Source organism: Rhinoraja longicauda, chromosome 13 (genome assembly GCF_053455715.1).
Source record: "Rhinoraja longicauda isolate Sanriku21f chromosome 13, sRhiLon1.1, whole genome shotgun sequence".
Classification (NCBI taxonomy): Eukaryota; Metazoa; Chordata; class Chondrichthyes; order Rajiformes; family Arhynchobatidae; genus Rhinoraja; species Rhinoraja longicauda.
In genome coordinates, this window is record NC_135965.1 from 39,012,801 (window position 1) to 39,026,382 (window position 13,582).

Below are 13,582 nucleotides of genomic sequence, written 5' to 3' on the forward strand. Positions count from 1 at the left end.
GGGAGCCTTGAGAATGGGATATATAGCAAAACACAGGTGCTAGAGGATCTCAGTGAGTCAGGCACCATCTGCGGACGGAATGGACAGGCGGCGTTTTCAGTCGGCAACCTTCTTCAGAGTGATTGTAGTCAGTGGAAGAGAGCTGGAAAAGAGCGGTGGGGTGGATACAAGTGAGGCAGGTTTGTTTGGAGGATGGATGGATAAGCATCAGACTGGAGATGAAACGGAAACAAAAGGGTGTCAGATAAGGAGAGAAGTAGAATGGTGTACAAAGTCAGAGTGAGTGATACTGGTAGAAGTGGATGGATGCATTGGGGAAGAGGGGCCAGGTAGCGGGAGCATTGGGTGTGCATTGGGATGGGGGGGCATTGACAAGGGAGAGGGGAAAAGAGGATATTATTTTAAAATGAAAAATTCAAATGTTCATTCCATTGGGTTGCAAGTTAGCCAAGAGGAACAGTTGGTGCCTGGCCTCAATGGAGGTGGGCAAGGATGGAAAGGTCAGAATGGGAAGAGGAGTTAAAATGGTTCTCAAGCAGGAGATCCAGGAGGATCTCTACCTTTCCTTTTGTGCCAGTTTGCCTTGCTGAGCAGCTCTGGTTGAGGTGTAACACACCACAATCTCAGCAGAATCCCTTCACTCAATTAGACTGATGCTGCCAAACATCATTTCAGCATTCTTACTTTTATCACGTTGTGAGATTTCTTACCAGTTCCAAGAACTGAAAGGGCAATGTCATACCAAACTCTGTTACTTGATCACCATGTCTTATCACAGATAAGAGCAAGTGCAAACAAGAAGAGCCCTTTGTTAGGTAGACCTGACTGAAACATTAATTCTGCTGAACCTGACATTGCAATTCTTGCAGAAATTAAAAATACTGACCAGAAAAAACTGTTCCTTTGCTTCATGATAAAATTAATATTGGAAGAACAATGGACCGTGACCGAAATAAATTCAAGTGGATAAATGCAGTTACAGGACTCTTGTTGATTGTTTTCCATTTTGTGCTGTGTTGTTGCCTCTCGTTTTAGTCAACCTGCACTAGATTAGTACGGGTGTCAGGGGTAATCGGGAGATGGCAGGAGAATGGGGTTAGGAGGGAGAGATAGATCAGCCAAGATTGAATGGCGGAGTATACTTGATGGGCCAAATGGCCTAATTCTGCTCCTATCACAACCATGAAGCTTGATTGTTTAAAACCACCTTTGAAAGAAGCTGGGATTATGCTAGGGTCGATGTGCTGTGGAAACAAAATTGTTTTTGCTTTTGAATGCTTAATGGTTTTTTTCTTTCTCTCCCTTTAACTGACACTAATGGAAGATTTTGGAGAAGGCGGCTGAGATTGCACGAAGCAGTGACACACTAAGTACTGCAGTAAGTACAGCTTACATCCAAGTGGTGTGAATATTGATTTCTCTAACTTCAAGCAACCCCTGCAATTCCCCTCTCTCTATCCCTCCCCACCCCACCCCACCCCACCCACCCTAGTCACACCAGTTTCTTGTTCTCACCCAACAAACAGCTAACAATGTCTTGTTTTCTTTATCATCGTTACTTTTTTCCATATCCTTCATTCATTTGTTCATTATATCTCTCGTTTCCCTTTCCAGCGACTTTCAGTCTGACAAAGGGTCTCAACCCGAAACGTCACCTATTCCTTCTCTCCAGAGATGCTGCCTGTCCCGCTGAGTTACTCCATCATTTTGTGTCTATCTTCTTTAACTTAAAGTAACCCGTGCTTTCCCTCTCTCTCCATCCCTCCCCCATCCTAATTCTCTGACTAGTTTGACAGTTCTGATTAAATGTTACTGATTGTAACATTTAATTAAATTTTAATTAATTGATCGTAATTAAAAGATTGTAATTAAATGTTACTGATTGAAATGTACTGATGCTGTCTGACCTGCTGATTACTCCAGCTTATTGTGTCTATCTTCAGTTTAAACCAGCATCTGTAGTTCCTTCCGACACAGCTAATGAGTAGCTGGAGTCACAATGCATGATGTGAGGCCACCTAGTGGCTAATGGCCTCATTACATTGGTGGTGGTGAATCTGTTGAATTCATTGCCACAGAAGGCTGTGGAGGCCAAATCAATGGATATTTTTAAGGCAGAGATTGTCAAATTCTTGATTAGTAATGGTGTTATGGGGCAAAGGCAGGAGAATGGGGTTGAGAGGGAAAGATAGATCAGCCATGATTGAATGGCGGAGTAGATTTGACAGGCCAAACGGACTAATTCTACTCCGAGAACTCATTAACATATTGGGTTCTGCACCCTATTTTGTCATTGAGTGGCACTGATGATTTCAAGGGAATCTATTATCGTCCATGTAATCAGTATTATTCTCAAACATTAAGATATTTATCTAAAATAAACCGCAAAAGCAAGTTTTGTAATACAAACTAATTGCAACGAGCACTAATATTCAACTTCATAAAGTTGCTGATGCCATCAAGCCAGTTTAACTATGGTAAGTTTTGTGGCTCTAACTGAACCTTGAAATATGATTGGGAAGGTCTTTGGAAAGATTAAAGTAAGACAGAATAGGTTGAGCAGCAGGCAAATTATGTGTTTGGTCGTATTCAAGAATGCAGAGAGGGTGAAAGTGAGTAGCCAAGCAAGAATTCAGCTAAGAAGATGACATGCAAAGATGAATCAAGGATAGACTATTCTATCTTCATGCCACCTGCACTAATTAATGGTGCATGACTATTCCTCTGCTTCATTGAAACATTCCTGCACTAACCCCTTTTATAACCAAAAATATATGTCAACATCTGTCTGACTGAGGTTCCACAGTTGGAGAATCCCAAAGATTTACACTGCTATCGATGGACTTTAGACTTTAGAGATACAGTGTGGAAGCAGGCCCATCGGCCCACGGATACTGCACTGACCAGCGATCACCCCATACCCTAACACAATGCTACACACTCGGAAAAACCTACAAGTTTACCGAAGCCAATTAACCTGCAAGTCTTTGGAGTGTGGGAGGAAACCGGAGCACCCAGAGAAAACTCACGTGGTCACAGGGAGAACGTGCAAACTCCGCACAGATAGCACCTGTAGTCGGGATTGAACCCGGGTCTCTGGTGCTGTAAAGCAGCGACTCTACCGCTGCGCCACCATGCCGCCCTTATTGCATCTCTTCGCTGTCCTAAATGTCTGATCGTTCACATTAAGACCATGATAACTCCTTTAGGAGAGGAATGCACATGACAGGACGAAAAATTGACAATTCAGAGAAATTGAGCAAGGTACTTTGGACAAGGGATGGTGTTAAGTCCTGGTGTTAGGACTTGGATTGGACATTGGCTTAACGTGTAACGTGTATTTGTTCACTCAGGGCCGAGGATGGAAGAAATTGCACATTGAACTAAAAGAAATCACGGAACGGGATCCATTGTCTCAACTGTGTGAAAATGAGATGGATTTAATATGGACTCTGCGATACGATTGCAGGGAAAACTTTCCTCAGTCACTGCCCAAACTGCTGCTCTCTGTAAAGTGGAATAAGCATGAAGATGTGTCTCAGGTATGGCTATTGAACTTTCCTTTTTCCATCATTATCTAAGCACCTCCATAACTGAGTGCCTCGTGAAAAGCAGCTCTTCCTACTGAGAGCTAGAAATGGAGCATTGTTTAGTTTAGCCTAGAGGTACAGCATGGAAATAGGATATTTGGCACGCCAAATCTATGCTGACCATCAATCGCCCGTTCACACTAGTTCTATAACAGTGGATCAGGCAGCATCTCTGGAGACAAGGAATATGAGATAAGATAAGATAAAACTTCATTCATCCCCGGAGGGAAATTGGTCTGCCGACAGTCACAACACACAAGGTACACAAAGACTTGACATTAAAAGTGAAAACATAAAGAAAAATACAAACGACTGTTGGCTGGCTGCTGTGTACACAGCACCTTCGCCGGAACAATGAACGAACAAACAAACAAACACAAGCTTATCCCCTGGCCTGAGGATTCTAAACTAGAGTGCCCCCTCTTCTCCACACCGGGTTCCCCTTTGTTCTCCCACCGTCCTTCACGGCGGCCCCCCCACGCCGGGTCCTCCACTATTCTGCAGGGCGCCCCCCCCCCAAGCCGGATCCCCATTGTCTCCCCCCCTCATGCTCATCGACTGCTGATCGCGAGGCCCCATGCCACTCAAACTCCCGTTGCCGCTGAGGCTCCTGCTGTCGCCATCGAGTCACTCGCTGCCACCGCCGAGGCTCCCATCACTGCCGCCGCTGAAGCTCCTTCAGCCCCGGCAGGCCTTGCCGCCCAACTTCACTGTAGTCCCCTGGGAAGCCTGTGGGGCGAGTTGGGCCTACCGGGGTGCGTTCCGGTCAGTGGCGCAGTTGTTTCGGCAGTTGTTCCTGATGAAGGGTTTTGACCCAAAACGTCACCTACTTTTCTCCAGAGATGCTGCCTGACTGCTGAGTTACTCCAGCATTTTGTGTCTATCTTCAGGGTAAACCGGCACCTGCAGTTCCTTCTTGCACACTAGTTCTATTTTATCCTACTTTCTCATCAACTCCTTGCACATCAGGCACAAATTTATAGGCCAAATAACTTACAAACCCACATGTCTTTGGGATGTGGGAGTAAACCGGAGCACTCAGGGGAAACGCAGACATCCACAGGGAGAACATGCAGAATCTACACAGAGAGCAGCCGAGGTCAGGATTGAACCCCGCCCGGTCTCCGGAGCTGTGAAGCAGCAGCTCTACCAGCGGCACCACTGCCACTCACTGTTTGCACGTTCTCCACTTGAGTGCTTAGGTTTTCTCCGGGCGCTTTTACTCGCTTCTCCCATATCCCAAGAGGGCTAGTGGGTTAATAGCCCCCAATGTGTAGCGAGTAGATGAGAAAGTGGGATAACATAGAACTAGTGTGAACGTGGTGTTCGATAGTTGGCGTGGACTTGGGGGGCCGAAGGGCCCATTTCCCTGCTGTATTATTAAAACTAAAACAATGCACACAATTTTCTCGCAAACTCTCCAAACGAAATGTGTTGAAGTTGGCACACTTTTCTCGTCAGTCTTACAAATTTGTCTGTCGCATTTTCAAGGACTTCTGACCGTTACTTTCATCCCTTGACCGGTAATTCCGTTGAGACCAAGTGTTTGCTGCAATCAGGCAGAGTCATCACTGAGTTGCAGGCACCATCACTCAAACACAATGTGCTTTTCAAATGAAATGCATTTCATATTCATGTTTCTTGAAGATGAAAAAAAACCGACATTACCCAGGGGTCCCCTTCCTCCTTGTCACTGTTATTTGGCCAGCAGAGCAAAAGTGACAATAACAGGAAGCTACTCGTAAAATGTTTTTCTGTAAGATACAGCAGACAGAGATGACGAAGAAGATTCCTTTCTAATTTTAAAGGGCACTTTCCAGTGAATTTTTTCGACAATAATCTTGTTGGCTTCCTCGCCTTTGATCTCATCACTGAAATTTTAACTCCTTTCCTTTATAATCGTCCATTTAATATCCATTTAATTTTGTGGGTGCAAGTTTGGCAGTTTCTGCCAAAGGCCTAAAGCAGATTGTGTAAAATTGAATCTTAATTTGAGAGCAGACCGGATCTTTGTATCCATTTCGAAAAATATTAATATTGCTTCATCACTGTGCGTATTGAGATGAGTTTGAAATTTTCTTTATTGTCGCTTGTACCAAGGTACGGTGAAAAGCTATTGTTGCGTGCTAACCAGTCAGCGGAAAGACAATACATGATCACAACCGAATCATCCACAGTGTACAGATACATGATAAAGGGAATAACATGAATAATGTTTAGTGCAAGATAAAGCCAATAAAAGTTAGTCCAAGGGTCTCCAATGAGGTAGATAGTAGTTCAGCACTGCTCTCTAGTTGTGGTAGGATGGTTGCAGTGAAAAACTTTATTTTTCATGCTATCTAGGCAAAGGGGCAGGAGTTTGTTTTTTTTGGATCATTGGGAGATCTGAACGTTGTACAAGATGCTTGTGAGGCTTGGAGTATTGTGCACAGTTTTGGCTGCCCTGCTGCAGGAAGTACATCACCAAGACATAACGGAATGATTTCAAAAAGAGATTTCTAAGAACATTTAGATAGAAGGAATGGGTGAAGAAGGATCTCGACCCGAAACGTCACCCATTCCTTCTATCCAGAGATGCTGCCTGACCTGCTGAGTTACTCCAGCATTTTGTGTCTATTTTCTAAGGATATTGCCAGGAGTTGAGGGCCTGAGCTACAGGGAGAGAGGTTGGGCAGGCTCGGATTTTATTCCTCGGAGCACAGGGAGCAGAAGGTTGATATCGTATGGAGATATATATAAAACCACAAGGGAGAAAAGATAGGGTGAATTTTCCGAACATAGAAGTTGTGCTTAGAATGGAATCACGCAATTTGTTTCCCATTATGGCCAGAATTCAGAAACTCATGATAGAATTGAGACGGGCTGGAGGCAATGAATCTTGAAGCAATTTCCAAAGTGCATAAACTCGAGTGTGATGGAAACTGTTTCATCTACCTTGCCAAAAGGATTTGAGACAGAGATGAAAAGTCCATTCACACACCTGAGTCTAGGGACCCAAACCATGCCAGTTTCTTCACCGCCTGACAGTAATCCAAACAACATTGATTCTGACGTGCAGCGCAGATTCCTGGTAGACTTGCAGGAACGTTTCAGGAATATGAGATGTTTTCCAACATGCCCCGAAACTCCTTGTATAATTTAATAAATTCTTACCATATATGGACAGACTCGCTGGTGCCCACAGAAAGTAGAGGAATTCCCCAAGATGTCTAGGTTGCCAAAGCCACATTGAAGAAGAGGATTTTGACATACATTTGTATTGAGGGTAAAATTTCACCATACGAGGTATTGCATAAGTGCATTGCGGAAGCTGGTGACCAGAGTGACTGTTTTCCTATTATTAACAAGCAGCGGATAATGTCATTCATCATATCATCATATATATACAGCCGGAAACAGGCCTTTTCGGCCCACCAAGTCCGTGCCGCCCAGCGATCCCCGCACATTAACACTATCCTACACCCACTAGGGACAATTTTTTACATTTACCCAGCCAATTAACCTACATACCTGTACGTCTTTGGAGTGTGGGAGGAAACCGAAGATCTCGGAGAAAACCCACGCAGGTCACGGGGAGAACGTACAAACTCCTTACAGTGCAGCACCCGTAGTCAGGATCGAACCTGAGTCTCCGGCGCTGCATTCGCTGTAAAGCAGCAACTCTACCGCTGTGCTACCGTGCCGCCATTTTGATATCTTCCAGTATTCACACTGGGCATCCTCCAGTAGGAATTGCATATGGTGAATAATGGATCATAGAGTCATACAGCGTGGAAGCAAGCCCTTCAGCACAACCTGCCCACGTCGACCTACATGCCCCATCTACACTAGTCCCACCTGCCTGCATTTGGCCCATATTCCCTCTAAATCCTATGTGGCACTTGGGAATAATCTGCATCCACCGCTCCACCATCTTCCAAAGGGAACACTGGAGCCTACACCTGAAATCAAAATTTAAATTGCGTGAGCCTTTGAAGTTCTCAGATTTGATTTTGCAGCTTTCAGAAGAAGCAGGGTAGCCCATTTAAGTAAAGTCCCCTTCATCCCAGCCTAATCTGAGTGTCACATAATATTGGAGTGCAGGAGGATGAGGGGCGATCTTATAGAGGTGTAATCATGAGAGGAATAGATCGGGTAAATGCAATAGACAATAGACAATAGGTGCAGGAGTAGGCCACTCGGCCCTTCGAGCCAGCACCGCCATTCAATGTGATCATGGCTGAACATTCTCAATCAGTACCCCGTTCCTGCTTTCTCCCCATACCCCCTGACTCCGCTATCCTTAAGAGCTCTGTCTAGCTCTCTCTTGAATGTATTCAGAGAATTGGCCTCCACTGCCCTCTGAGGCAGAGAATTCCACAGATTCACAACTCTCTGACTAAAAAAGTTTTTCCTCATCTCTGTTCTAAATGGCCTACCTCTTATTCTTAAACTGTGGCCCCTGGTTCTGGACTCCCCCAACATTGGGAACATGTTTCCTGCCTCTAACATGTCCAACCCCTTAATAATCTTATACGTTTCGATAAGATCCCCTCTCATCCTTCTAAATTCCAGTGTATACAAACCTAGTCGCTCCAGTCTTTCAACATATGACAGTCCCGCCATTCCGGGAATTAACCTAGTAAACCTACGCTGCACGCCCTCAATCGCAAGAATATCCTTCCTCAAATTTGGAGACCAAAACTGCACACAGTACTCCAGGTGTGGTCTCACTAGGGCCCTGTACAACTGCAGAAGGACCTCTTTGCTCCTATACTCAACACCTCTTTTTATGAAGGCCAACATTCCATTGGCTTTCTTCACTGCCTGCTGTACCTGCATGCTTCCTTTCAGTGACTGATGCACTAAGACACCCAGATCACGTTGTACGTCCCCTTTTCCTAACTTAACACCATTCAAATAATAATCTGCCTTCCTATTCTTACCACCAAAGTGGATAACCTCACACTTATCCACATTAAACTGCATCTGCCATGCATCCGCCCACTCACACAACCTGTCCAAGTCACCCTGCAACCTCACAGCATCTTCCTCACAGTTCACACTGCCATCTAGCTTTGTATCATCGGCAAATTTGCTAATGGTACTTTTAATCCCACCATCCAAGTCATTGATGTATATTGTAAATAGCTGCGGTCCCAACACCGAGCCTTGCGGTACCCCACTAGTCACTGCCTGCCATTCTGAAAGGGACCCATTTATCCCCACTCTTTGCTTTCTGTCTGTCAACCAACTTTCTATCCAGGTCAGTACCCTACCTCCAATACCATGTGCTCTAATTTTGCCCACCAATCTCCTATGTGGGACCTTGTCGAAGACTTTCTGAAAGTCGAGGTACACCACATCTACCGGCTCTCCCCTGTCAATTTTCCTAGTTACATCCTCAAAAAATTCCAGTAGATTAGTCAAGCACGATTTCCCCTTCGTAAATCCATGCTGACTCGGAACGATCCTGTTACTGCGATCCAAATGTTCCGCAATTTCGTCTTTTATAATTGACTCCAGCATCTTCCCCACCACTGATGTCAGACTAACTGGTCTATAATTTCCCGTTTTCTCTCTCCCTCCTTTCTTGAAAAGTGGGATAACATTAGCTACCCTCCAATCCACAGGAACTGACCCGGAATCTATAGAACATTGGAAAATAATTACTAATGCGTCCACAATTTCTAGAGCCACCTCCTTAAGCACCCTGGGATGCAGACCATCAGGCCCTGGGGATTTATCAGCCTTGAGTCCCATCAGTCTACCCAAAACTTTTTCCTGCCTAATGTGGATTTCCTCCAGTTCCTCTGTCACCCTAGGATCTCTGGCCACTAGAACATCTGGGAGATTGTTTGTATCCTCCTCAGTGAAGACAGATCCAAAGTAACGGTTCAATTCTTCTGCCATTTCCTTGTTCCCCATAATAAATTCCCCTGCTTCTGTCTTCAAGGGACCCACATTTGCCTTGACTATTTTTTTCCTCTTCACATACCTAAAAAAGCTTTTACTATCCTCCTTTATATTATTGGCTAGTTTACCCTCGTACCTCATCTTTTCTCCCCGTATTGCCTTTTTAGTTATCTTCTGTTGCTCTTTAAAAGAGTCCCAATCCTCTGGCTTCCCACTCTTCTTTGCTATGTTATACTTCTTCCCTTTTATTTTTATGTTGTCCTTGACTTCCCTTGTCAGCCACGGGTGCCTCTTACTCCCCTTAGAATCTTTCCTCCTCTTTGGGATAAATTGATCCTGCAACTTCTGCATTATTCCCAGGAATACCTGCCATTGCTGTTCCACAGTCTTCCCTGCTAGGGCCTCCTTCCAGTCAATTTTGGCCAACTCCTGCCTCATGCCTCTGTAATCCCCTTTGCTATACTGTAATACTGACACCTCCGATTTTCCCTTCTCCCTCTCCATTTGTAGAGTAAAACTTATCATATTGTGGTCACTGCCTCGGGCATGGCTCATTTACCTCGAGTCCCCTTATCAGGTCAGGTTCATTACATAACACTAAATCCAGAATTGCCTTCTCCCTGGTAGGCTCCAGTACAAGCTGTTCTAAGAATCCATCTCGGAGGCACTCCACAAACTCTCTTTCCTGGGGTCCATTACCAACCTGATTTTCCCAGTCTACCTGCATGTTGAAATCTCCCATGACCACCGTAGCATTACATTTGTGACATGCCAATTTTAGCTCCTGATTCAACTTGCACCCTATGTCGAGGCTACTGTTTGGGGGCCTGTAGATGACTCCCATTAGGGTCTTTTTACCCTTACAATTCCTCATCTCTATCCATACTGATTCTACATCTCCTGATTCTATGTCACTCCTTGCAAGGGAGTGAATATCATTCCTTACCAACAGAGCTACCCCGCCCCCTCTCCCCACCTGCCTGTTTTTTCTGTACGTTGTGTACCCCTGAATATTCAGCTCCCAGCCCTGGTCCTCTTGTAGCCATGTCTCAGTGATTCCCACAACATCATACTTGCCAATGTCTAACTGAGCCTCAAGCTCATCCACTTTATTTCTTATACTTCGCGCATTTAAATACAACACTTTAACTTCGGTATTTACCTCCCCTCTCACACCGGTCACAATTGGCCCTGACCTTACTCTCATATCCCTTCTAGAACTTCCCTTCCCATTCATACGAGAGTCCTTGACAGTTTCTCCTGTATTCGCTTCCCCTTTAACTCCATCTCCATATTCCCAATTTGTCAACCCCTCCCCCCCCACTACTTAGTTTAAAGCCATGCAGAGATTATTTTGCCCAGAGTAGGGGAATCGAAAACCAGAGGATACAAGTTAAGGTGAGGGGAGAGTGGGGGGAGGGGGGCAGAGGGGGAGGTGGGGTGGAAGGGTGGGGAAGATTTAATGGGAATCTGAGGGGTGACTTTTTTTTACACAAAGGGTGGTGGGTGTATGGAACAAACTACAAGGAGATAGTTGAGGCATTTTAAGAAAATTTAGGCAGGTACATGAAAAGGGTAGGTTTGGAGGGATATGGGCCAAATGCAGGCAGGTGGGACTAGGGTAGATGGGGCATGTTGGTCAGCATGGGCAAGTTGGGCTGGGGGGCCTGTTTCCACGCTGTACAACTATGACTCTAATATGCAGTCTTTGTTAGGTTGTAATGGAGCTTGAGCCTGCTGCTCAGTTTCCTAAAAGAAATTAAATTAAACCCCAGACCACATTAAAGGTACGCTCTCTACGGACTTGAGGAATGTTAAATTCCGTTCCCTGTTTAAGTTAGATGAATGTTTAATTTTTAATCCATTGCTATTTTTTGATGAAGGCATTGTGAAGCCAAATATCATTCAAAATAAAGATGAGACAGGAGTCTTGTCTGAAGAAGGGCCCAATCCAAAAAATTTCATCTGTTCATTTCCCTCCTTGGATATTGCCTGGTCAGCTATGTTGCTTCAGTACTTAGATTTTTTAAAAACTATATAAAATAACTTCAATTGCAGGAGAGACATCCATACAGCCTTGCATTAGTAATGCTGAGAGCACAGGATCATTTTCTGACCGTAAAGTTCACACTTGGCCCAGATAGTGAACTGTAATTTGAAGTCAAATTGTAATTTGGCATCGTTAGGGCGGCAGATGTAATTTGAAGACACAAAGTGCTGAAGTAACTCAGCAGGTCAGGCAGCATCTCAGGAGAACGTAGATGGGTGACGTTTTGGGTTGGGATCCTTCTTCAAACTGTAGAGGTCCAAAATGTCACCTATCCACATTCTCCGGGGATGCTGCCTGACCCACTGAGTTACTCCCAGCGCTTTGTGTCTATTATTATAAACCTGCATCTGCAGTTCCTTATTTGTGAACTGAACCCGAGCCTTGTCATGAGTTAGAATTTGGGAGGAAATGGATTCACCAGACATAAAGAAAGAAAAGTGCTGGAATCCTTATTGTTTTGTAAGAAACATAAAAAATTTGTCAAAGCACATGCTTTGAGAGTAATACAGAAGAGCAAAGCTTAATAACACAGCAGGCTATATTTAATACATTGGAAGGGAAAATAAACTGGAGATTAGTAATTGATTCTCTGTTTTCATGGTCAGCAAAGGACATTGTTAGATTTCAGATAAGGAATTGGTCCAAACTGATTAGGTTAGCTGGAATAAAATCTTTGGTAAAGTTCATAAAGAGCAGAATTAGGCCATTTTGCCCATCGAGTTTATTCCGTCGATCAATCATGGCTGATATATATTTCCCTCTCAACCCCATTCTCCTGCCTTTTCCCCATAACCCCTGACACCCTTATACTAATCAACAACCTATCAATCTCCGGCTTAAAATTACCCATTGACTTGGCCCCCACAGCCATCTGTGGCGATGAATTTCACAAACTCACCACCCTCTGAGTGAAGAAATTCCTCCTCATCTTTCTAAAGGTACATCCTTTTTTCTGAGGCTAAGCACTCTGGTCCTAGACTCCCCCACCAGTGGAAACATCCTATCGACCGAGGACCCTGTTGCTCCTGTAAAGACTGTAGGTGGTGGCTCCTCTTCTTGGAAGAACAATGGCTCACTCTGTAAGCAACCCTTGGAGCATTTTGTGCAGATGCATTGCTGGAACTTTAACTTGCTGACTAAATAAGAATGCCTTGGCTGTCTCATTTTGTTGACATATTACATAAAACTTGTTCGCTTTCTGAATCAGATTGTTTTAGTTGTTGGAATAGTTTAGAGATACAGCGTGGAAACAGGACCTTCAGCCCACCGAGTCCACGCCGACATGCGATCACCCCATGCACTAGCGCTATCCTACACACTTGGGACAATTTTTTAATGGATGTCAAATAACTTACAAACCTACACATGTTTGGAGTGCGGGAGGAAACCGGAGCACCCGGAGAAAACCCACGAGATCATACGGAGAATGTGCAAATTCTGTACAGACAGTACCCGTAGTCAGGATCGAACCCTGGTCTCTGGTGCTGTATGGCAGCAACTCTACCACAGCGCCACCTTGCTGCCAATTGTCTTGAGAACAAATGATCCACAATGCGAGCTTGCAGGAAACCCAGCGTGATGATGTAAAGTCAACTGCTACAGTTCATTGCATAGTTGTGTGCACCCCAGGTTTTGTACTCACTATATATGCTCACCCAGATCCCTCTGTGTCCACTTTATGTACCTGTATTTTAATAACATAGAACAGTACAGCATAGGAACAGGCCCTTCAGCCCACAATATTGCCTGGTTGAACTGATCTCAACTGCCTGTACGAGATCCATATCCCTCTATTCCCTGCATATCTAAAAAATCTAAAAAGCTCTTAAATGTATCTTATCGTATCTTCCCCCACCATTACCCCTGGCGGTGCATTCAAGGCCCTCACCACTCTCTCTGTGTGTAAAACAAAACATGCCCCACACATTTCCATTAAACTTTCCCCTCCTCACCTTGTAGCTATGCCCTCTAGTGTTAGGTATTTCTATTTGCGAATCATAAGATGTATAACCCCAATCAGCGCATCTAAAGAGAAATGTAAATTGCC

At 44.5% G+C, this 13,582-nt stretch overlaps 1 protein-coding gene across 1 annotated transcript in view; it reads left to right on the plus strand.

Annotated features, from left to right (window-relative positions):
* The window catches only part of pik3cb (phosphatidylinositol-4,5-bisphosphate 3-kinase, catalytic subunit beta), a 183,583-nt gene that overhangs the window by 112,546 nt on the left and 57,455 nt on the right, over positions 1-13,582 (plus strand). The window contains exons 11-12 of the mRNA XM_078410822.1: positions 1,325-1,378; positions 3,354-3,542. Of these exons, the coding sequence (XP_078266948.1) occupies positions 1,325-1,378; positions 3,354-3,542 (243 nt within the window). The remainder of the gene's footprint in view (positions 1-1,324; positions 1,379-3,353; positions 3,543-13,582) is intronic.